The sequence below is a fragment of the Diadema antillarum genome, unplaced genomic scaffold, assembly GCF_040938485.1.
Source record: "Diadema antillarum isolate AM-2024a unplaced genomic scaffold, OU_Dant_1.0 scf00000188, whole genome shotgun sequence".
NCBI lineage: Eukaryota > Metazoa > Echinodermata > Echinoidea > Diadematoida > Diadematidae > Diadema > Diadema antillarum.
In genome coordinates this window covers 1,432,324-1,457,459 of record NW_027271077.1, presented here as the reverse complement: position 1 = coordinate 1,457,459, position 25,136 = coordinate 1,432,324, and the positions used below count along the sequence as shown (strand labels likewise).

At 37.9% G+C, this 25,136-nt stretch overlaps 2 protein-coding genes across 2 annotated transcripts in view; one reads left to right on the top strand and one right to left on the bottom strand.

The window, feature by feature from the left end:
- LOC139723414 (pre-mRNA-processing factor 39-like) overlaps positions 1 to 25,136 on the bottom strand; it is a 444,659-nt gene that overhangs the window by 139,125 nt on the left and 280,398 nt on the right. The window lies entirely within an intron of this gene.
- The window catches only part of LOC139723409 (arginine-hydroxylase NDUFAF5, mitochondrial-like), a gene marked incomplete at its 5' end in the record, with an annotated part of 122,988 nt that overhangs the window by 70,419 nt on the left and 27,433 nt on the right, over positions 1 to 25,136 (top strand). The window contains 2 exons of the mRNA XM_071634654.1: positions 7,431 to 7,575; positions 14,736 to 14,818. Coding sequence (XP_071490755.1) covers positions 7,431 to 7,575; positions 14,736 to 14,818 — 228 coding nt within the window. The remainder of the gene's footprint in view (positions 1 to 7,430; positions 7,576 to 14,735; positions 14,819 to 25,136) is intronic.

Here is a 25,136-nt window from a genome sequence, read left to right as displayed (position 1 = left end):
GTTGAAGTTTTAAAAAAATATCTTCTTAGTCTTTTGTCCGTTTGATTATGGTCTTGCGTGCAATACTGCTGACCCTTGGTGTGTGTGGTTGATGCCCGAAGTGTGAGAGGCTTGCTCGTAAGTGTTGGTTTGGGGATGTTTTCTTTTATCTCTCGCTAGATTTCAAACTCGTGCTTGGGTGTCAACCACAGTGCAGTATTGAATATTCATTGTTTGCTAACTCCCAGAATCGTCTGCTGGAACAGTGGCTATGTTTGATTGCAGATAAGCGTCCTTCTTCTCTATCCTCTTATTCTCCTCTTCTTCCTCCTCTTCCTTCTTTCTTTTATCCTTCTTCTTCTTCTTCCTTTTCCTCCACCTATGACCAATCTACTGCCACTCTCTTCTTGTATAATGCCAGTGAAGCCCTTAAAGGTCCTGTGTGCCCTTGGGAGCAGTGATTTAAATGATGTTCAAGATATCACATTTGATGCATATATGTAGGTCTGTTGTATCACAAAACATCCTACCATATAAAATGTTTTCAATTGATCCTGAAATATAAGGAGATATCAGTATTTTTCTCAATAAACCGTAACTGTAGACGGTTTAGTCTGGAAGCATTTTTATTATTACTTTTTTCACATTTTGTAAATTTAACAATACTTAACATCGATTTTACTGATTCAAATTTTACAGTGGTTATTCCTATCCCTAACTGATACAATATTTTGGAACTATTTTAAAGCGCTAATGCTGGGTTTTTGTTTCATCTGCAAATGGTAAATTATGCCTTTAAGTCTTGCACCACCATCACTACCTCTACATGTATGTACATTGTCAGCATCGCATTGATACAGCAATAGCAAAAGGGTTAATCAACAGCAATGAAGAATATTTTTATCAAACGTTGCCATCGTAGAGACTTTGGTTTACCTCCGCAAGCATGTGGCTTTGTGATTTAAAATTCTGTGGTGGAGCTGAATGGTATTGAGCTATTAACTTTCATGCAGTTTGTACACTTTTTTTTTTTCTCTCTCTCTGCTGGTGTTGAATCGTGCAAGTCATCCTTTGACTATTGAGTGAAAAAGAAGCAGCATTTACAGATTTAACTGTATTTATGGTATCTTGAAGAGGGTTCAAATGTTACGCACACAGTTGTGATTCTTTTGTTACCATTAATTTGATAGCAACATTATTGCATGAGTTATGTTCCCTAATAGACTCACAGTAGATTCATATTAAGGCACATCTACAGCATGCTCCTTTCTTTAAATGCTTTTCCTGCATATACATCATAGTGTCCTTGACAATAAGCATGTCCACATTATGATCCATCAAAATCCTCTACTTACCCTCATATTTTTCTGGGAAGAAGAGCAATTACGGATAATACGAGGATTTGGAGGATTTGATGAATTGAACCCACAATGAGGATTTGGGCTCATAACTTTATGCCTCTGCACAAATACTAGTATATCATAGTATGTTCACACTGGGCGCCCTTTTTGCCCTGAAGTGATCACACGTCCCTAGGATGTCTATCTGTCACTCGTGGGAATCACAATTCACGCTGCGATGGTCCCTAGCTAAGTCCCATCCATGCAGAAGAGGAAGTCTCTGGCTATCTGATGCAGGCCAAGCCCCAGTTCACATGATACTGGCAGGAGACTCTTCGCAGTATGCGTGAACGGCCTTTTTTTTTTGGGACCCGTAATTCCGCATATGCGACTGCATTGGGTGATCAATTTCTCAAAAGAGGAATTTCTCGCAGGAAAGAGGGGGAGGATGTCGGAAGATGAGATAATATTTGTCATGCTGGGCCATCGCAGAAATGTCTATGATTGATAATAATGACAATAACATACAACTTCCTTGTTTTTTTAAGTGAAATTGATTGATTTTTTTTCAATCTGAAGTGCTAATGTATCACCACGAGAGTACCTAGTCCAACATGCACTAAGATACTTTGTAAGCTAATGGATTGTATCATAGCATGCAACATTTCTCTCTGACTAGCATTGAATACCAAAAGGATTATTTCATGTATCACACAGATCTATCAAGCTGCTAAAATTCTTCAGATCATGATCATTTCACTGTGTCGAGCATGGATGATACCTCTTTGATGGTGAAATATAAAACATGCAAAGTGTGATATGCCAAGAAAATGTATCAATACTTGGTCTCCATGGTGTGCGTGAATGCTTGTGTGTGAAGGTGTAGCACTGCGATACCAAGTACTTTCATTTCTCTCTTTTTTTTTTGTCTGTATGTTATATTTCATATGTGACCCACCACGACATAAGAATCCGAAAGTCACTGACGGCTGAGCCAAGAAAATAGAGTTTGAAGTCAGGTCATCAAAATTGGTTAAAATCATTGACTTTCTGTTTTTGACATAATTTTGTAGTGTGATGTTTCGTCTATCATCTGCTGAAATTTCAAAGCTATATGATCAAAAGAAAGGGAAGAATTTATCGTTTTCACGGCCATGATTTTCTGACTTTCAGTGGAATAGAAACATGTCCGAAGATTTGGATTTAGCGCCCCAGATAGACTCTGCACCTAGTAATGAGGGAACGATTCTATTGGTCAGTGCATGGCATGCTAGTTTCTGATTGGTAGTGTGTAGACTGCTGGCGCTAAGCTTGAATGAACATCACAGGGTTGCTAGGAGCATAACTTCTATTGTCAAGAGGTGAAAACTGTCTTACCTTCCCGTGATCACAATTGCGCCTGAAGGAAAACTCAGAACTGAAAGGCAGTTTTCTTGAAATGCTGATTTCCTAGACCACTCGACATGCTCTCATAAAATCATCAATATTTCTGCAACTGAGTACTTTTATGAGTCATGTTATACATCAAATTAAAGCGGAAGAGTAAGGGAATAATGTCATGTCATTTTCAGAAAATCGATCTCCCTCTATTTCCGGATCCTTTTGTTGTAGCGGGTCACAAATGTTTTGATGTCTTTTTCTCTCTGCCTTCAGTTTTAATGGCAGAAGAGAGAAAAATGACAAATGACACAAATGTCTTTGGGTCACATGAACACTCACGTCAAATAAATCCACTGGCCTTTGTGGGAAGTTGAGTGGCAGCCAAAAGGCTGTCACTTTGGATGCAAGCATGGTTAACATGTATGAAGCCCTGTGAAGGCTTGTGTGATAAAGGCTTTCAAATTATGAAGTGCCTTCAGGCCGACTAGGCTGACAAAATGATTACATATCAGGTGGGTATATTGTACATGCTTCATCCGGCAACCTTTTTTTTTCCCTCTCTCTCTTTCTCTCTCTCACCCTCGGTGTATTTTTCATATTATCTTTCCAAATTATTCTAGTCCAGTTGTACTGCTGTGAGATATTTTGCAGATTGTCTTCTTTTAACCCTTATTGTTTGTTTTAGAACATTGTTTAAGACAAAAACTAAGCCATGCAAAATATTGGCTTGTGCGCTTTATAATCAGTCTGCTAGTGTGTAGGGCTTCTGTGTTTGTAATAACAAATAATTTTAGTCAACTTTTGTGTTTCCTGGAATATAATGTTTCTGATTACAAACTTAGGTGTCTCAATTATACTATCATGCATACCATGTGCAGAGTTTTTACATCTTACAAATAGAAGTTTAAGAGAGGTAAACATTTCATATGGAAAAGTGGCTAGTTTACAAAAAGTAGTCACTAGTAAGTCAAATCTGTGTACTGCATTTGAAAAATTTCAGTGAACTTTTCGTGTAAACAATTTTGCAGATGATAGTGTCTGTGTTTTTACAATTTGGTGTAAACCTAAATGTTTGTATTCAATTCAATTCAATTCAAATTTATTTCATTTTTTGAAAAGATCAGAGACATTTTGCTTTCTTTGGTAATAGAGAATAAGGTTTCATAATCAAAACAAAGTAAATTGAGAAGAGTATAAAGTAACCTTGTAGTAATGATACATTGTCATGAAAACTGAAGTGATAAAGATGAAATAACAGTGCACAAACTTCAAAAAATGGAGGGACCCACCGAAAAGACAAAGCTTGTAGAATTGTTGCTTTTTGCACAATTTGTTAGGGCAAGAAAGTAAAAGAAAAAAGGTCCACACCACCAAATACTCTTCAGTGCATTTAACGTTGTTGTTGCGTGCATCTTGTTGCGACTTTAAAAACATAGAACTAGCCTTGGCCAACAATACTTTTCCACTATTAAAAGTTGCAATCAGAAAAATGACACAAGCCCCTGGCAGTGGACAGTTGAGAAAAAGGGCTGATTTTCTCCAACCAGTATACTCTTTTAAAGTAATAGGCTTCAAATCGGGAGCTCATCTGACACCTCTGAAAGTTTTAAGGTGATGAATATTCATCAGCTTGTGTGCATGCTTCCTTGAGAGTCGTGAACGGTGACGGCCAAATGATCGCCCAGGTTTTGTTATGATTGGGTTTAGTTTAAACATTGGAAGGAGCCAGAGGGCTTGGTTTTAGGTTTCTGTGTATGTTATCCTGATACCTGCTTTATATTCCAATATTCATTGTGGAAGCCAGCTATGGCTGTCGGCCATTTGTCTCTTAAGTGTGACTCGCATACTCAAGGTGGCCCCCGGTCGTTTGATCGTAGCAAACAACACATCAACCTAGTCTCTCCTTTAAACCTTCTTTATTAAAGTCATGTCATATCCATTGCTATACAAAAAGACAAGATGAGCTATTACTACATTCCACTCGCAAGTGACACCACACGCAGATAGATTCTCATAATCACTGTCAACCTTACATCGACGACTGAGCTGACCTTTTTGCTCTCTTTTCATGAAGAACTTTAGGTTTCAAATAGAGGTTGAACATTTGGACTGATAATTTATTGATCACACATTATGCATGTTACACAAGGTTCTTTGACAAATTAGGGACTGTTAAAATGCTCGAATAGAGAATAAAATGTTTCTTCAGTGTTTGATTTGCTGTGTTCATTTAGAATGTCAATCTGACTGCATCTTACCCATTTTATAACACACTTCAAAAACGGTCATTTGCAGCCACCCTGGAAAGCAGCTTGCCAACTACCAATCAAACATTTCAGACTGTTTCCATGGTAACTGCTGTCATTGTGAATTGCAATGGTGCTAGCTGTCTATGGAAGAGACTTAAGGACTAATATCATAGCTGCTCTGTTTCACAATAATATGGAAAGTGGGCCTGATGGGGATGAAAGGATTAAAGTTCAAAATCAAAAGTATGCTTATCGAATCAAATCAAATTGCAACTTGAATTAGAACAAGATAAAAATGTGACATCAACACGAACATGTGATGGATGCCATCCTGCCACTTTTGCTGTGAGAAAGAGTGGTCAGCAAGTGGAGACTAGCTGAGCGTGATGTCATTGACCAGTTAGAAGAGTCGGCATTATCTGCCCCATCAGCGGGAGACAGTGAAGCAAGTGGATGTAGACCTATATCCTGGAGGTATCGGCAAGATCGGCGACAATTTCGCGAGAGCCAAAATGGCGTAAAGATCGTTCGAACAATCTGAAGTGACGTCTTCGGAAACTTTTGCCCAAACCTTCTCCACCACACTATCAGGATCCCATCTGCGAAAACCTCTCGGATTTTTTTATCTTTTTTTTTTATTTTCGTGAGCTTTGAGGTGACTGTCTTCTGTCTTTCTTCCGTGGTATTATATTGTCATATCTAGCCATCTCTTCCACTTCAGAGAAGTGTAATCAGATAGTGGCTACTGACCGCTTCAGATTGGTAGAAGTGGATCTAAAAGGGCAGACTATGTTAAAACAGAATGGAATAAGAAGAGATGAAGGTCATGAAATTCATATGAACAAAAATCTGAACAAAATAAGATAAATCCAGATAAAATAATTATTTTAATGTTGTTGAGTCCTTTAACCCATTGAGGACGTGCTGATTTTACTATAACACAAATTTCCCATGGACACCTACCCGAGCATACTCGGGACTAGTCTACAACGAGTTAACGTATCATCATATTTGGAGAATACCTGATATCACCCACACTTATATGATGAAAGTAATAGCAGAGGCTGTGGAAAGCTTCGTTGATGGGGGGTGGGGGGGGGGGGGGTTGGTAGAAAGGGTAAAGGTGTCTTAACTGCTCCTACTACTCTTCTTTCTTTGCATATGCTGTACATTGTATCTCAAAGTTTTGCCTTTTATGTCACTAATGGAATTTTTTCTCTGCAGGTTAATGTCTCATCATACATCACCTGCAAATTTTCATTCAGACTGTGATTACCCATCAGAAGAAGCTTTTATAAACCAGCCTTTGAAAAAAAATATGGTATATCTAGTATTTGAAAAACTAGTTCTAACAAGCACACAAATCATCATCAAAAAGTAGAATATGTTAGTAATCAAGTCGTAATTCAATCTGTGGTGTTTTTACTTCCAAAATCTTGCACAGAGTTTAATGAACACATTGCAGTCTAACAAAGGTGAATGCCCATTCTATCTTGGAGAGAAATATTTGATTTGCCAGCCATGAGATGGCATTATATCTATGAGTGAATATCATTCTCCTTCACACTGGAATCACAGAAAAGCTGATTCATTGATCACGTAGTATGCGACATTTGGCTGATGAAATTTTTAAAGAAATAGTGAGAAGGGTTAATGAGAGCTCTACCCACAGACATCTTGACTTGCAGTATATGAGTGATCATGTCCGTCAATCAGTTATGACTTTTGTCACTACATTCATTCATTCATTCATTCATCCATTCATTCATTCATTCATTCATTCATTTTTTCCATTTCCAACAGAAACATATAAATATTTTACAGAAATTGAATACATGAATTACATCATAATACATGATAAAAGATGAGTTTACAGAATATTTCATGTATGTGGAACTTTTAAGTACACAGAAGTTAAATAGCATATCCTCATCTTAGTTTTGGTATTCATTTTTGTGAGTCATCATCGAGGAAAATATCTTAAAGGTATTGTTTACCATTGGGAGCAGTGATTTAAAAATTATTTAATTTATCACATTTAATGTGTATGTGTTGGTCAGTTGCATCACAAAACATCCTATCATATAAAACTTTTGTAATAAAGCCTAAAATATAAGGAGATAGCACTTTCATTTTCTGAATAAACCGTAACTCTAGAAAATTTATTCTAGAAACAATTTTACTATTGTTCACATTTTGTATATTTGACAATGCTTAACATTGATTATACTGTGTAACATTTTTACATTGGTTGTTTCTACCCCTAACTCACATTTTAGAACTATTTTGAAGCACTAAAGCTGGGTTTTTGTTTCATCTGCAAATGGCAAATAATTCCTTTAAAATGAAAGAGATGAGCATACCACATGTAGTTTCTGAATCAAACCACCTTTTGCTTTGCATCAATCCTCTTTGAATAGTTACTTGCATTTTTTCTTCTCTTTTTTTTACCCTCTGTTTTCTTTTTGGCATTAACACACAGGATAAGGAGGAGCTTCAAGTGAACTACCCATCCATGTTTGAGCTGATGCATGACCTCAAGGGAATGGCCGAGAACAACGCATCGTGGTCTCGAAAAAACTATCTACATCGGGACACCATGACCGCTGCGGCAGCCATATACAAAGGTAATTTATGTCTCACCAAGTTAAGTGGTAATTTACCTCAGGGCATATGAAGGGGCAGTTTCCCTGGATAATTACAATCACTGTAAATTCCCTAGGGCATACACATATGTAATTTACGTCATTATAAGTTCAGTGATGATATGTCCCAAGAGTATACACAATGGTGATTTACCTTAATAAGCACAATTCAGGGTGATTAATGTTTACCTTAGAGTATGTGCACGCATGATTAACCTCAAAATTGGTACAATGTTTTGCTCTCATCTAATCTGCAGAAATCACCTCTGGATAGTTTGGAGAGTTAAAGGAGACCTCCAGATGATTTTCAGATTTTTACATTTGAATGACTATGAATTAGTTATACTGAGGAAAGAGTTTCAGAATCTGTGATAATTGGGATAAAGAATAAGAATATTTTCAAAATTAAGAACAAATTGCAATGAACAAGGATGTTGAGATGGCAGAGTCACCATAAGAATGTATGAGTTAGCTGTTGGGGCTCAAGGAAGCAGAACAAAAGAAGAAGGCATGCATAGATTATACACAGGTGAACTCGCAAGCAAGCGGTATTGTAATGGAATTACACTGCTCCATTTCTGAAATATGTGAACCTCCTCTGTCATCATCCTTGTTCAGTGTAATTTGTTTAAGATTTTTCAAAGTATTATTTCTCTGCTCAAGAATCACAATAAATTCCACAAATCTATACATGGAGTTGCCGATTTATGTACTACATGATGTGAAATTATGAAAATCGTCTGGAATGTCCCTTTAAATTTTAGATGGAAACCCTCTCAAAGTAGGGTTTGAGTGATCAAAACCATATTTAGAATCATTTAATTTACTTTTTGGGTCTGAACTCATCTTGTTTCCTTATGAGGAAAACCATCAGCAGCAAATGAATAGGTTCTCTTTGTTTGAACACTAAGCTGTGTTTGTGAGATGGCAAACATTGTGAGCCCACATGAGATGCTTTGGATATTAGACCTGAAAATACTTTGCAAAACAGCAGTTCTACAATCACTACCTCCCATACCTCCCACATATATCATACTTGTCAGTAGTGTTCAAATTTTGTTTTATCTAGGGGTAAAAGAAACCCTAAATTAATTCAAAATAAACTTTATAAATCGGCAACAATTTTGCTGTCTCTCTCTGTCTGTGGAGTGAATAACACGATTGTGGGAGACGAATCTCAGAGAAGGTGAATAGTTATAGGTTTGTAGTGTTCATGACTTGACACTGTTTGCTTTTGTTCTTGAGAGCATGTCGAAGCACTTTTTTTCCCCTATCATTTTCCAATTATATTCCTTGGGGATAGACAGGGCAGTCTAAGCGTGCGTTTATGCTTAACTGTCTTGGGCCATAATCAGTGTTTTGAAATGTGATTAGCGCAAACTACGGTTTCGTCCCTACTCACTTCGATATAAATGCCAGTTTAAAATGCCAATACAAAGCACACAAAAAGGTGCATTTACAATTGATGATTCACTTAAAATGTGATATAGAGTGTGACTTGTATTTACTTTGAGACCAAGGGCCTGTTTCATAAAGATTGAGCAAATAGCATTTCACAAACAACTTTTTGATTAATCGCAAGTAATTAATCGCAAGTAACGCTCAATCTACTGAAAGTTACGTTTGGTTTTTCTTGAAATCAAGCGTAAGCGTTTTTATGAAACAGGACTTTCACTCAATATTGAACTTACGCTCAATTCACCCAGTTACGCTCAATAAATGGAGCATAAGATAAATCGCAACTCTTTATGAAACAGGCCCCAAGTGTGATAGTATATTGCAAACAATTTCTGCCGTCTGCACTCATTACTTGGATGACATAAATAGATGTTAGGTTGTTTATGTGTTTCCTCTGCTTTATTGCTTTATTTTTTTAAAGGAAAGTTTTGCAGAAGAAAAAGCATGACATCCTAAAAAGTTTTTGGTCATCATTTTCTTTCTCTAGCCACCTAGGTTTCTACCATATGTAGCTGGAAGCAACATTTTGGAAAATAAACATGTAACATGAATATTATGCTGCCTATAGAAGTAGCAGAAGAACATCAGAATATTCTCCCTTTTTTCACAAAGGTTAGGGCACTTTTCAGCCACATAAAGGGAGATAAATTGATACTACATTTGGTATGCAATACATTTCTTCCCTAGACTAAATATTTCCCCAAGGCTTTATAGGGACTTTCTTTTTAGTGACACCTCACAAGAGTGAAATTCACACTTATGCAAGATAAAAAGGATACAAGATTTTATGAGATTACGAGATTTGCATCGTAATTAAAATCTCAAAATTTTTGCCCATGTGGACACAACAATCCCGCTAATTATCATGATCAGCATCACTCTCCTAATCCCAAGAAATCTTGTGCATATTTCAGAATTATCCCAATAACTTGTCCCGCCATTACCCTGTGAACGCTGGACCCCAAATAATCTCGAGATTTTCTATCCCATCATTCAAAGTACACCCCACAACAGCTTGCACACCACAACAATAGTGTGTGCACCAATCCACCAGAACAAAGGGTAAAGAGAAGTGCATGCAGTGAAGCACATTGTGTGCGCCAATTAGCAGGATATCTCTGTTCCTGTGAACACTTGCAAAAAGTCTCGAGATTTGGATTGCGAACATTGTCTCACTATTTCTGTCCACGTGAGTGCTTGCAAAAAATCTTGAGATGTGGATTGTGATCATTGTGAATGTGACCTTTGTGACATGTCGTTGAATGTGACATTCACATGTGTACATGTGACTGTGGCCTTTGGTTGTCAAATGAACATTTCCTCAATAAGACCAGGCTCTGTGCATTTTGTCTTGATTAAAAAAAAAAAAAAAAAAAATATATATATATATGTATATATATAGCAATAATAAAGTCACAACAGAGGAATGCAGGGAATGCATTAATGCATTATATTCGCACTGTCATCCCTGAAGAAGAGGAAGGTTCCTCGAAAATTCGGATCATTCATTAAATCAAGATTGAAAAAAAAAAAAAATATATATATATATATATATATAGCAAAAAAAAATATAAAATATATATATATATATATATATATATATATAGCAATAATAAAGTCACAACAGAGGAATGCAGGGAATGCATTAATGCATTAATGCATTATATTCGCACTGTCATTTCTGAAGAAGAGGAAGGTTCCTCGAAAATTCGGATCATTCATTAAATCAAGATTGGCTATTAATGCATTCCCTGCATTCCTCTGTTGTGACTTTATTATTGCTATTTCTAGTACTGCCAATACGCGGAACAACTACAATATATATATGTATATATATACATACATAAAAAATATATATGTTCTCCATTTTGGGGGGCAAGTTTCAGTTTCTTCCATATGGACATCATGACCATTAACCAGCCTACTTTTGGCTTCTTCAGGTGTGTCACGGTTTGCAGGACAACAGTCCCAAATGACTACTAGACAATCTCTGAAATTTTAATGCAAGTTTTATTTCTATTTTCTACTTTAACGATCTGGACTAAAGTAGTTAAAAATGTATAGATGTATTTTTCACAATTGCATTATGGCTCCCAAGCTAATTGCGTATCAAAATTCTGCATCGATGAGGCACCAGTTTTGAGGATGTACACGTGCAGTTACGAATGAGTTTTTCTTTTGGCCAAAGAATTGAGAATAGGCCTGTTTTAGACTAAATATCACTATAATTAATTATTCATGGTGCAGTGTTTGGTGGCTGTCTGGCAATATGAATCTTGGATAAATGTATGGCGTGTACTGAGTAAAAAACATTTTTTTTTGGTCCATGTCGGAGCGCCTTCATTTTTCTGTCTTTTTTTTTGGTATGGCTCTGAAGCTTTGAAATTCATTTTGTCTCTCTTTGTTTCTATCTGTCTGCCTCTCTGTCTGGTGTTGTACCCTTGTGCCTTTCAATGCAATCTTCTTACTTTCCTAAGTTTATGAGTGAGCACATTTGTTGACTTCTAAGATGCTTGCTCTCTAAAACAATTTAGCCATCCAAATAAAACCTAGTTCATGGGATAAACACTCAACACATTTGTGGTGTGCCAAACTTTCAAACACATCCTATCAATATTTTTTGCCAATCAGGTGAAAAGCGGAAACTTGATTTTGATGACGGCCTCTGAGAATATGTATCCTTGCAATGGTTCCATGACATTTGCTCCTGTGACAATTGCTCCTACAAAATATCTGCACGCTAATCCGAATATGAATTGTACTCACAAATGTGTACTCACAAACTTAACTCTAATCCTAATCCTAATGCTCACATCAAACTAATCCTAAAACCCTATCAGAACCCTAACCCTAACCCTAGCCCTAAGTCCTTTGGAGAAAATAAGACCAGAGCAATTGTCGCAGGAGCAAATGTCATGTCACTTTCTGCAATGCCTGAAGTTATTTTCATAAAACTTAGACTATGCATGAATCACCAGATAAAGATTCTCTGGGGAAAGTTTAGGGCCTAGGTGTTAGATGTCAGAGGTCAAAAGTCAAGTGTCAATGCTGAAATTTCACTGTTTTTCTGCATATCTTGGAAATATATATGAAATATTACTAAAATTTAGCTCAAACAGAAGAACATGTTTTATTCAGTGTATGAAATACTGGCAATGAATGTTAAAAAAAAAGCAATGTGAATCGCAAAAATGTGATTTCTTAGACTTGATGGCAAAAATCACAAGTCTTCTGCTGACTTGTACATTTCTTCTTCCAATAAGAGAATGAGAGACCACATCTCTTGTGTCTTGAAACTTTTTTGAGCCATCTTCAGCTTGCATCATCATACAACAGAGTTGATAGAAACCAAAGTGAAGCTTGTGGCAAGATACACCAGAAGCTTACAACAAGCCTGCAACGAGCTTTGTCCAGCACTTGCCAAACATAGCTTGTGCATTTTACAAGATGAAGAGATTCTGCCACCTGCTGTACGAAGTTCTTTCCAACCCCCCAAATTCCCGACGACACCTCTCCCAGGCACTGCTGGTTTTTCCAGATGGTAGGGTCCTGATCAATGATTCATGAACCAACTTAAGCCATGCCATATCCAAAGATCTAGTTCAATTCCCAGTTGACCCAGTTTGACACATTTTTAGTCTTCTATCCCATCAGAGTGTGTTATCAACATGAATGCCCTAACCAGCAGCAACAACAACAATAACAATTTATTAATAGTAATGGTTGTGAGCAGTAAAATGTTTATCGTTTCATACAGTGAGCTGGATAATGATCATAAATCACATGACAAAATTATCGAGAAATTACCAGCTTCTCACATAGCTCAAAATGTTGGATTTTTTTTTACCTTTGTAATAAATAAACTAAAACTAAGTAGAACTGAGAATGTAGTGAAACACAGAAATTGTAAACCTGTAACAAACTGAAGTCCACCAAAGTTTTGATGGAAACTCAGAGTAGTTGAAGATTTAGCCATTTGTCAGAACTATAATGAAATGTATGAACTATATGAAAGATAATGAGGGTGTGTTTGTTTGTTGTGCACCATAAATTTTAATAACAATTTAGTTATGATGGACAGATATTCTTGAACACGCTCTTGAAATGGATGTGAGAAAAAATAGAAACTACTTCAGTTCTGATAACTGTAATTTTTCATATTGTCACATAATATGATAGGCCGATGTACTTTGTGATGTATCATATAGAAGCATTCTTGAAGTCATGATTTAGTTCAGCAGAAATACTCAGTAATACAAGATGAAGGAGAAGGCTTCATAATTCTTTTTGCCTGCCAATGTGAATACTTAGTTGTGATGCAAAAGAAAAAATATATATATTTTTGCAACACCAGCAAGATATAGGCCATTTTCATCAAAATGTTAAGTAGATGCAGGAGCTGTGTATAGATTCAAAATAACTGTTTTGAATTACAGCAGTTGATGACACCTTTTTTCTCTAATGGTTCTAAGGGAATGTTGAAATTACAATGTTTATGGATGTTGAGGTTTGATATATCATTCCCACAAAAGCAACAACAATCGCAGTCACATTTGCAAACTCTAAATGTGGAGATGATGTTATCATCTCATAAGTATGACATTTGCTTGCACACATTTTTGACTTGAGTTTTAGATTCAAAGAGATTGTTCCCTTCACATCAAATTGTTCATGAATGCTATTTGGAAAAGGTAATTTTGAAAAAGGGAGAATGATTTTGTAGAACTTATATATACAAATATGGGGGATAATTGTTAGGCTGTTAAGTCAATCCCTTTTATAATTTGCATATGTGACCAAGAACAACATCACTGTGTCACACACACCTACACACACACACACATGCACACACACACATGCACACACACACATGCAAAAATTGAACTTTGAAATTCCATAATTTCTTGCTCTTCATTTGATATTCATTAAACTCTTGCCTAGCTGTTTGCTCTAATTGAAATTGACTTTAAGCCAACATGTAGTTTCCCTTGATGGAGGGATTGCTCTGTATCAAATCAGAACATATTTAGATTAATCTTAATGAGACCCAGTTTAGCTATGAGTTTGATTAGTGACATCAACATTTACTCCAATATCATAGCTACTCGTACCTGATTTAAAGTCATACAATATCATGCATGTATCGAGTCCCATACCATGTTGAAACCCCTGACTTGACTATTTTCTGATGTATGTTTCCATACCAGTGGACTTTAAAAACGTCTGAATTGTAGGGCTCCAACATGCATTCCCTGATTGTGGCGTAATATTAGGCCTTAAAATCTTGCTTCTGGCATCCAAGGTAAATGGAGGTAGAGAACTGCAAACGTTTGAGCCAGATTAACATTTAATGAACGTCTTACCAGTTAATTAGAGCAGTGCATCATGTCTTTGCAAAGGTTTCGTTACTTCGTCGATATCTAGAGTGATATCAACCTGCCAACCTCTGAGTCCTCAGGAACTAAAATGGAGTTCTTGAAGTACTTTTAATGAATCTGTACACTCAAAACTAGTTCTTCTTCCAGCTTCGGCACTCTTGTGACCCTTTATAAATTCTTTTTCTATTCCTTTTTTTACGTAAAATTTTAATTCCAGATGGATTTATGTAAAGCTTTTTGATCTTTGCCCGTGAAATTAAGTGGCTTTTTTTTTTCTTTTCCTTTTTTTTCCTGCCATATCTGCAGAAATGTACGGAAATGAAGATGGGTCGATACCAGCAACATTTCAGGTGCTTTTCATGATTGGCTGGAAGCCCGACGAATCACAGGTAAGATAGAAAACCACATCCCCCTCCCCACCTTAAATCTGTTTACCATCCGCCAAAATTCAAAACTTTGAACCACCAACTCGTCCATTCTGATGGAAGTTTTGTTTCCAGTGCCAAGCTGCTAGCCTCATTGGACTACAACTAGGTCATAGAATGACGCCAAAAGTGACTCTGGCTGAAAGTTTCAGCATTAACCTGCTGAAAACGAGTCCCAAGCATTCTCAGGCAGGTGTCTATGGGAAATGCTCATTAATAGCAAAATGTCCTGAATGGGTGAAGATAAGTATCCTTCCATTGTGTACAGTACGTCCAAAAAAAAAAATTACAACCAGATTTCTGCATTGATAACTTTCAATATGATTAAACTGTCTGAATGCTATTTCAGGGTCTAAAATATAACATCTTACTTACATTTTGCAGAAAACTCCATTCAATTTGGTTAAGTGGTTACGGAGAAATGAGGATCATTGTAGAGCATGTCATAGGTTAGTTTCTTCCTAGTTTAGCACTTGGATGCTCTTGGAACTGCACATTAATGTGTGAACACAATGGACAGAAGTTCGGAGGGAAGGGATTCCTGACATGCTCAACAAAGATCCTCATTTCTCTTTGACCCCTGAAGCAAATCGGATGGGGTTTTCTGTAAAATGTGGGTGATAAGTCATAGTTTTATACCTTGAAATTGTATTTGGATTGATTCACCATTTTTAAAGTTATGGTTGTGGAGGATCCCATCGTATTTTTTTTTTTTTTTTTGGGGGGGGGGGACATACGGTAGTTGCCAATTTGCAAGCAAGAATTGAGAAAGGCACTCAATCATGGACATAAACTGACATATACCAAATGATTTCATTTGGATGCTGCAGTATGCATAATTTACCTGATCTGGGAAGTTCAACATTATGCTGTTTTGTACATCAAGGTACATGTAGTAGCTCAAGTGCTTACAAGACACAAATTTCACTCATTTGGTTTCCATTGATTCTGTATGTGTATTAGATATCAACTGATTTGTCTTACTCTGCCCTGTTCAAACAAAGATATGAAGTTTCAATCAGCTTGCAGAATAATTTTTAATCTTCATTCTGACTCAGTGATACCAAACTGTAACTATGTATATGTCCTTGAGCTTGATCACACATTTTGAACAACATATTATTAATGACAGAAATCATATCTTGACAAATGGCAGTAATATACCTATGAAATGTAAATAAAAGAAAGTTTTTCCTATATGTATTACTGTATGATATTCTAGACTTTCTCTCTACTAATATCTGGTATTTGACTCAACCCGCTGAGGATGAGTCCCGAGTATACTTTGGCAAGTGTCTATGGGAAATCTGTGTTGAAGCAAAATCAGACTGTCCTCAGTGGGTTAAAGGGATGGTTCAGTATTGGTGGAGATGAAAATTGGGCTTTTAACTTTTTGCGAGATACCAAGAAAACACTTATGATATAGTACAGAGCATACCATTTTAAGAGGAACTCAAAGTTTATTTGATGAAAATCGGGTTTGGAATGACTGAAACATCCAAAAACAAAGTAAAACAAAGTGATCGTAATAAAGTGTGGGTCCCACACTTTATTAGAAATGCTCTTTTTTGGATATCTTAGCCATTTCAAAACCAATTTTCATCAAATAAATGTTGAATTCCTCATAGAATTACATGCTCTTTCATATTTCATAAGAGGTTTCTCATTATCTCACCAAAAAATGTTAGAAACCTGAAATTAGGTCTCAACCAAAACTATACGATCCCTTTAAAATGAACCTTCAAAGAGAGCCATTTCTTTTCAGAGTGGCATCTTCATAAGATATGAATATAGCAGTGCATAGGATCAGTACACGTTTTGAACAATGTGCTTACAATGTACTTGTATGTAGTCTTCCATGTTAGATATATTGTAGAATCACCAGCCAGACACTCACGTTAAAATGTTGGATGTCATCTATTATCAAACATTTTATTTATCTATCAATGATATTTGTCTATCTATCATGCTAGCCATACATAAATTGTGCTTTACACCATCTTCAATATTTCTCTACTGGACTCTCTATCTATCTATACTTGTCTCTTTATCTAAGTCTCTAGATACATCTGTATATAAAAACCAATCTTCAGATGTCTCTCTATCTATATATCTATCTATTCATTTATTTATCTATTCAGCTATATATCTATCATTGTGCTATACATGTACATGGCCGGCACCAAGTTTTCAAAAGTGAAGGGGCCCACTTCAGACTTCTGGTAGCACTTCCGGGTTTCATCAGCTAACAAGCAAAAAAAACAACAAAGAAAACAAAGAAAACAAAGAAAAATAGGTCTTCAGGCTGCCCCCCCCCCCTCCTCTCGGTTCCACCAGCACTGCATGTATGTTTTATCTGTTTTTGTGTATCTCTCTGTTTGTGGGTATGGTCATTTTTATGCTGCCGCCACAAAGTGTCGACGGAAGCATTATGTTTTGGATTGTCTGTCCGTCTGTTCGTCCTACTGTCAAAGGTCAAGTGAAAATTTTAATGTGACGATTTTTTCCTATGTTTTGAAAATAGCTCAGAGTATTGTCATGAAAATAGAAGTTACCAATTAGTGATTATTTGAAAAATTGTGGACCATGGGGTCAAAGGGCAAAGGTCAGAGGTCAAGTGAAATGCTCACATTCCCAAATACTTGCTCTCTTAAATAATTTAGATGTCCGTCCAAATGAAACCTAGTTTAAGAAAAGCAAACGCTCTGCACATTTGTGACATCCATGTCATTTTTTTTTTTTTTAGGCCAATTATGTGAAACTCTAGACCTATTGGGACAACCATGTGTTATGGCAGAGGCATACCAGTTGCCATAGCAACATTTCTAGTTCTTTATATCTGACAGTCTGTCTGTCTGACTTCCTGTCTGTCTGTCTGTCTTGTCTGTCTATCTGTCTGTCTGTCTGCCTGTCTGTCTGTCTGTCTTTCCTGTCATTTCCCTTTTGGCTTCTGTCACAGAGGCTATATGCAATGCAAGGAGAAGTCATGTAAAACTTTTCTCATCCATATGGATATGGGTGCTGGCTTATGTCCGACGTCTTCCTCTGGGAGATACCAGATATACATTGAACCAGAAATATGAAGGGTCGTTTTTGTAAGTGGAGACCTGGTCTCAAGATTGGTGTATTGTTGGCTTATTGTGCTGGTAAAATCAAACTTCTGATTTCTTTGTATTCTTCTGATGTGTGGAATTATGTTTCTGGAAACAAGTCTGAGAAAAGAGAAGAATATTTTTGCCTTGTTTGTAATACATTTTTCTCTCTATTTGACCCTCCCCCATCAATCGAAAAAGTGTTTTCATAAATTTTTATCAGAAACCAGTAGTTATGTCATCATATGAAATAATACCTTTTAGAAAGATATTATGCTTGGTATATGTGTCTACTTATTTTTTTTTATCATTGCATGATATACATATATGCTGCCCTTTTTTACTTCATACAAAGAAGTAAATCTAGAATTTGAATGAATGTTTTGTGTCCCACCATGTGCTTGAATAAGTTGTATCCACAGCTTTGAGGGATGTCCAAATGAATGCCATACATATACGAGACTACAAAGGAAGATTGGGAAGAGAGTGACGACAGAAAAAGTAAATCATGCTTGGATAACTTCAGGGCCCCATTTCATGAAAGAAGTTAGGATGGCAACTCTTGCAAGAGTAGCAATTTCTTGTAACAACAGCCAACCATAAAGCAGGATTCTCGTCATTACCAAACACTTGCCACTGAAGTGAGAGTTGCTATCATAGCCACCTTTTTTTTAAATGAAGTGGTGCCCAGATGTCTCTCTTGTTTTAAATAGCTCCATCTGTGTCCACGAAAGGGCATTAGAAATATGACCCAAGAAAACCATCACAATTTCTTGGCGGTACTTCACTTTTGTAATTCAGCGAAGAATTGATTGCCATTCCAAATACAGCCCCGAGTAGATTGTGGTGAGGCACTTGTGGTAGAAGTTTGTTTATCGCTGTCCTAATTTTGATGTTCTGCATGGTAACCATGGTTACAATTTGCTCTGCTGGACATGATTAATGCCACTTGTGAATTTTTTAGAGTGGAATGAATTTTTAAATGGCGGGAACCCATCATCTTGGAAGTTGCAGGTCGTCATCTCATGTTTGGTCATAATTTTCTGTGTGGTGGTAAACGGATGATCTGATTGGAAAATTAATTGATGTTTTTCACTGCCAGTCTGCCGATGGATTTTCAGTTATTTTTTTTTTTTAGTAGGACATTGAGCATATTTAGTGCACGTAATGAGAAATGGAGATTCTTCTCTTACAGTTCATGTCATGGAGTTTGTAATACTGTATATGGTTCTGCAGATTTTATTTGTTCTTTTTCTTTTTTGACTTTCATTGATTGCTTTTTTAGCTCACCTGAGCCAAAGGCTCAAGTGAGCTATTGCGATCGCCCTTCGTCCGGCGTCCGTCGTGCGTCGTGCGTCGTGCGTCGTGCGTCGTCCGTCGTCCGTCGTCCGTCGTCCGTCGTCCGTCGTCCGTCGTGCGTCGTGCGTAAACTTTTTACATTTTCATCTTCTTCTTGAAAACCCCAAGACCGATTTTCATCAAACTTGGCAGGTAGCATCCCTAGGGGGTTAGGAACTCAATTTGTTAAAATGGGCACCATGCCCCACCCAGGGGGCCCCCAGGGGGGCCCAAACCCCCCAAAATTAAGGAATCTGTAAAAATCTTCTTCTCTAGAACCAGAAGTGATAGAGCTAAGTTAATACTATAAGTTAGTACATTGATGACTGTAGTTTCAAGTTTGTTCATGGCAGAATCAGGGGTGCCCCCCTTGGGACCCAGGGGAGGGGGGTGGGGAAGGGTTCTAATGGGGCCTAAATTGTACATTTTCATCGTCTTCTTGAGAACCCCATGACCCATTTTCACCAAACTTGGTAGGTAGCATCCCTAGGGGGTTAGGAAATCAATTTGTGAAAATGGGCACCATGCCCCACCCAGGGGGCCCCCAGGGGGCCCAAACCCCCCAAAATTAAGGAATATCTGCAAAAATCTTCTTCTCTAGAACCAGAAGTGATAGAGCTAAGTTAATACTATGAGTTAGTACATTGATGACTGTAGTTTCAAGTTTGTTCATGGCAGAATTAGGGGTGCCCCCCTTGGGACCCAGGGGAGGGGGTGAGGAGGGGTCCTAATGGGGCCTAAATTGTACATTTTTATCTTCTTCTTGAGAACCCCATGACCTATTTTCACCAAACTTGGCAGGTAGCATCCCTAGGGGGTTAGGATCTCAATTTGTTAAAATGGGCACCATGCCCCACCCAGGGGGCCCCAGGGGTCCCAAATCCCCCAAATGAAGGAATCTTTATAAATCTTCTCTAGAATCAGAAGTTATATATAGAGCTGAGATAATACTATGAGTGAGTACATTAATGACTGTAGTTTCAAGTTTGTTCATAGGAGATCCAGGGGTGCCCCTCTTGGGTAGGGGGGGGGGGGTGGTGGTTGGAAGGGTCCAAATGGGGGCCTGAATTGTACATTTTCATCTTCTTCCTGAAAACCTCATGATGGATTTTTGTCAAACTTGGCAGGTAGCATCCCTAGGGGGTCAGGATCTCAATTTATCAAAATGGGCACCATGCCCCACCCAGAGGGCCCCAGGGGGCCCCAATCCCCCCAAATTAAGGAATCTTAAAAAAATTGGGCCCTTATTGTACATTTTCATCTTCTACTTGAGAATGCCTGGTCAAATTTTGGTAGAGCTGTGAATAATTTAGATTAGTGACTGCGTGAAAGGTGAACTTGCGATACTCAGGTGAGCGCTAGACCCGCGGGTCTCTTGTTTTAAATTGCACTGTATATGGAATGCCATGATTGGAAGATATTGCAGACTGCCCATTTAGGATCATTCTGCATTTGAGTCTTCTAAACGTATGCTTAAAAAAGAAGGGTTTGAGATTAATGCTAATGCAAGGAATCTAGGCCTTTGTCAGAAGGTATTGCTTGTATAACAAGAAAATTCAATTTTCCTAGCGTATTGTGGCACTGAGTAGCTCAATTTTTAACTGGATGAATACACACACCAAAGCCTTATGTACAATTTTGTTTGTGGAGGTTGGTCTCCACAGAATTGTTTTTGAAGCACACAGGTACCCAGTAATTCTGTTACCTGATTGCCTTTCTCCACACGAGACCATGTGAGCTCACACTGTGTAAAGTGAGATGTCACACAGAGACGATAAGCTTAATTAATGGATGGTACAATTGTGTCAGTTTGCTTCAAAGCCAATGCATATATTGAGGGAATACACACCGTACAAGTGAACATTGGTTCTTCCATAGGGGATATTACTGTCTGTTTTCCGTACTAAATCTTGTCTATTTCATACAGTTTGTCATTTGCTTCTTGTACACACTCCTCATTTGATTTTTTTTTTTGGTAGCTGTAAGCTTTGAATTGACAATTTATTATTATACCCCCGCCAAACGAAGTTTGAAGGGCGGTCGGGCGGTCGGTCGGGCGGTCGGTCGGGCGGTCGGTCTGTTGCAAATCTTGCGTCACAAACTACTTCCTCAGTTTTCAACCGATTCCCATAAAACTTGGCACAGATGTGTGCCTTGGGTTGTAGATGTGCAAGACGTATTTTTTGACAGTACCCAAAAGTACGTTGCCATGGTAACGGCATATTATGGGCAAAAATGGGTACAAATCTTGCGTCGCGAACTCCTCCCACAGTTTTTGATCAATTTTTATGAAATTAGGTACAGATGTTCATCTAAATATGTTAATGTGCAAGACACATATTTCCGCAGTGGCAAAAAGTGCGTTGCCATGGTAACGGCATGTTATTGGTAAAATATAGGGCAAAATGCTTCATGGCAAAACTGCTTCATCAGTGTTCTTCCAATTCTCATGGAATTCATATTGAATGTTTGTCTTAGGATATAGGTCAGCATGACACATTTCTTGACAGTGACAAAAAGTATGTTGCCATGGTAACAGCTCACATATTATGAGCCAAAATGATGGAAAATTTTGTGTTGCAAACTACTTCCTCAGTTTTTGCCCAATTTCCATGAAACTTGGTACAGATGTGTGCCTTTGGTTGTAGATGTGCAAGACACATTTTTCGACAGTACCCGAAAGTACGTTGCCATGGTAACGGCATATTAATGGCAGAAGATCGAGGAAAGATCTTGCGGATTTAACTACTTCCTCAGTTTTTTGACCAAAGCTTATGAAATGTGGCACACACCTTGATCTTGGTGGGAAGATGTGGAAGACATATTTTTCGGACGTGTTGGAAGCTGCGTTGCCATGGTAACAGCATATAAATGGCAGAAGATCAAGGAAAGATCTTGCGGATTGAACTACTTCCTCTGTATTCGACTGAAGCTCATGAAATGTGGCACATACATTGGTCTTGGTGGGAAGATGTGCAAGACATATTTTTTGGACGTATCGGAAGCTGCGTTGCCATGGTAACGGCATATTAATGGCGGAAGATCAAGGAAAGATCTTGTGGATTGAACTACTTCCTCAGTTTTTGACAAAAGCTTATGAAATGTGGCACACACAATAGTCTTGGTGGGAAGATGTGCAAGACATATTTTTCGGACGTGTCGGAAGCTGCGTTGCCATGGTAACGGCATTTAAATGGCAGAAGATCAAGGAAAGATCTTGCGGATTGAACTTGTAAGATTACAACTTTTTGACGAGTACCAATACACATTAACCTCTGTTATTGCATGTATTCTGTTTTTGAAATAAGTTATCTCAGTGTGTGTTATGCCATGTCATGTACTGTCTTCAATGCATGTTTTCACCAAGTGCTGTAATTTCCTTGGGTAAGACTGTCGTCACGGGGCGGGGGTATTAATCACCTTCAGTGATATTTCTAGTTATCATTGTTATCACAAAAGAAGGCCAATAAACTAGTGATTAGTTACGTTCACACGCAGTTGCCAAACTTTGAGTTTAAGTCGAAAACTTAACTGTCAATGATTAGCTCCACTCATGAATTTATGACGCGGGTTCACACACACACTTAAACTTTAAGTTACAACTTACGAGTGCAGAGTCTTTGCTAGATGACCTTATGCCCATACATAATGGCACAGCTGGAGGTTGACCCGAATGCGAACGAGAAGCGAGGTTCACGCTAACTCACAAGCTCGTTGATTATTGTGTCCACATGGAACGAAACTACAAGTGGGGACCCCCTGTGGCTCGTGGAGAGAGCGTAAACCCGAAGATGTCTCATGGTTCTAATCATCGACTAAACTTAAGATTGCTAACTTTCGAGTGCATCCACACGATGCTAAACTACAAGCTAATCACCGAGAGTCAAGTTTTCGACCTAAACTTTAAGTCTAGGAACAGCGTGTGAACCTACTATTAACAGCTTGCAGTTGCCCTGGTGATATGCGAAGGCCACAGTGCTTTAGGAAAAAAATGCATTTTGTAAATGTGTCTTAGGCTTTCTAGTATTGTCCTCCAGAAATTCTGTACACCTCAGGAAACATTTTCCTTTGTTGTTATTTAGAGATGATTATTAAGCACTGCTTGCTGCTTACCTTTAAGGCACAAAAAACAGACAAAGTTTATCCTATGACCTATAGGTCCTTTAACTGGCCATTTAAAAGTAAAATGTTACTGTTGGATCCATGTAACTCACGAGTGATTTCCATTAAATCAATCTATCTCACGCAGACGGCTCGATAGCTTTGTATCTACATAATTGCCCGTGGCGTGAACTTCCTTTCCTCCACCAACTGTGCAGAGTTATTGAGTGTCATTCAGCTTCTTATTTCATTCATGACCCGCTCAATTCAGCCCCCTGTCACCGATAGTTCAGTCTATGGGCTGTTGATGGGGGAAACGTGGCTTGATTTGTAGTGTCTGGGCTGTTGATGTTGTTGCATCTATATACCCAGCATGCTCTTTGCCTCCTACATAAAGTAAACCTGCGTAGATTTGACAAATTGCACACACCCAGATCTGGTATGCAAGAAGTGATATGAAAGGGAGATTGTGTTAGATGCTCCTAGGTTTTTGAAATTGCACACACTATCTGTGCTTCATTTTATTGGATATCCCTTCATGGAATATCTTCCATGGGGTCACCTTTAGAATTGCGGCTATATTTCAATTTTCTCAACTGTGATATTTGTCACTCTCTCATCCTAAGACTTAAATATAGCAATGCCAGTTCTTTCTTTTCAAAATGACATTAACGTCAATTGATTTTGATGGAGTGTTGACCATTGTTTAGAGATGATGATGATGGTGATGATGATGATGATGATGATGGTGGTGGTGGTGGTGGTGGTGATGATGGTGGTGATGGTGATGGTGATGATGATGATGATGATGAGGAGGAGGAGGAGGAGGAGGAGGAGGATAATGAACAGCACTTATAGAGCACCATTTATCTGTAGAACATTGAAAGGTGCCCGGCTTGCACAATCTATCAAACATCATTAACAAAGTTGCTGGAAAACATATGTGACTCTGCACCTCAAAACAAACAAAAAGTCGCCAGACATGAATTTTTAGTTAAGACCATATTCTAAAGGAACAGACTTTAAGCTTTAAAATGATGTATAACTCATATCAAATGGACTTTCCTAACCTATCTAAATATTGGAAAGAAAGCACAAACTCAGGAAAAGTGTGAACTGAGAAAAGAGGCTCTGAAGTACAATGTCTATTCAAGCGCTTAATCTTTACCAAACCGTGCTGGCTGTGCGATGAATGGGACAATAAACAGGAAGTAAGCCACCAGAGTAACAACAATGAAGGGATTATCAGATTAAACTGAAATTGGGCATGCCTTATTAACACATTCTGTCCATAATTATTGCCAACTTTCAAAGCAGTAGCAATATCCTTTCAAAAGTTATTAGAGTTGAAAGTGAAGATTGTGGACAAGGGTTTTCAGAAATGAAAAAGGGATTCTATAGACACACCTAATCACACTATTCTTCCAAAATGTTCGAGATGAGCTGCTTTAAAAAACACACTTTCCTGTCCGTTTTATGATACCAAATTTTAGCATAGTGTAAAAGAAGATCCGCTCTTTCAGAAAATATGAAAAAGTCAAGTTCGGCTAGGTTGACCCATTTCACTTATTTTCAGTCCTCACGCAAAATCAGTGTGTGCGACTTTATGTTCGTTTTGAGGTGCAGGGTCACATACTTGTATGTTTTCAGTTTAGATTTTAAGGTACATGTATCGAGGTTGTTACTGTAGTGACAAAGAGCATGACAACTTGTGAATTTGTTAGCTCTCCCACAATGAGGATTTGAGTAGC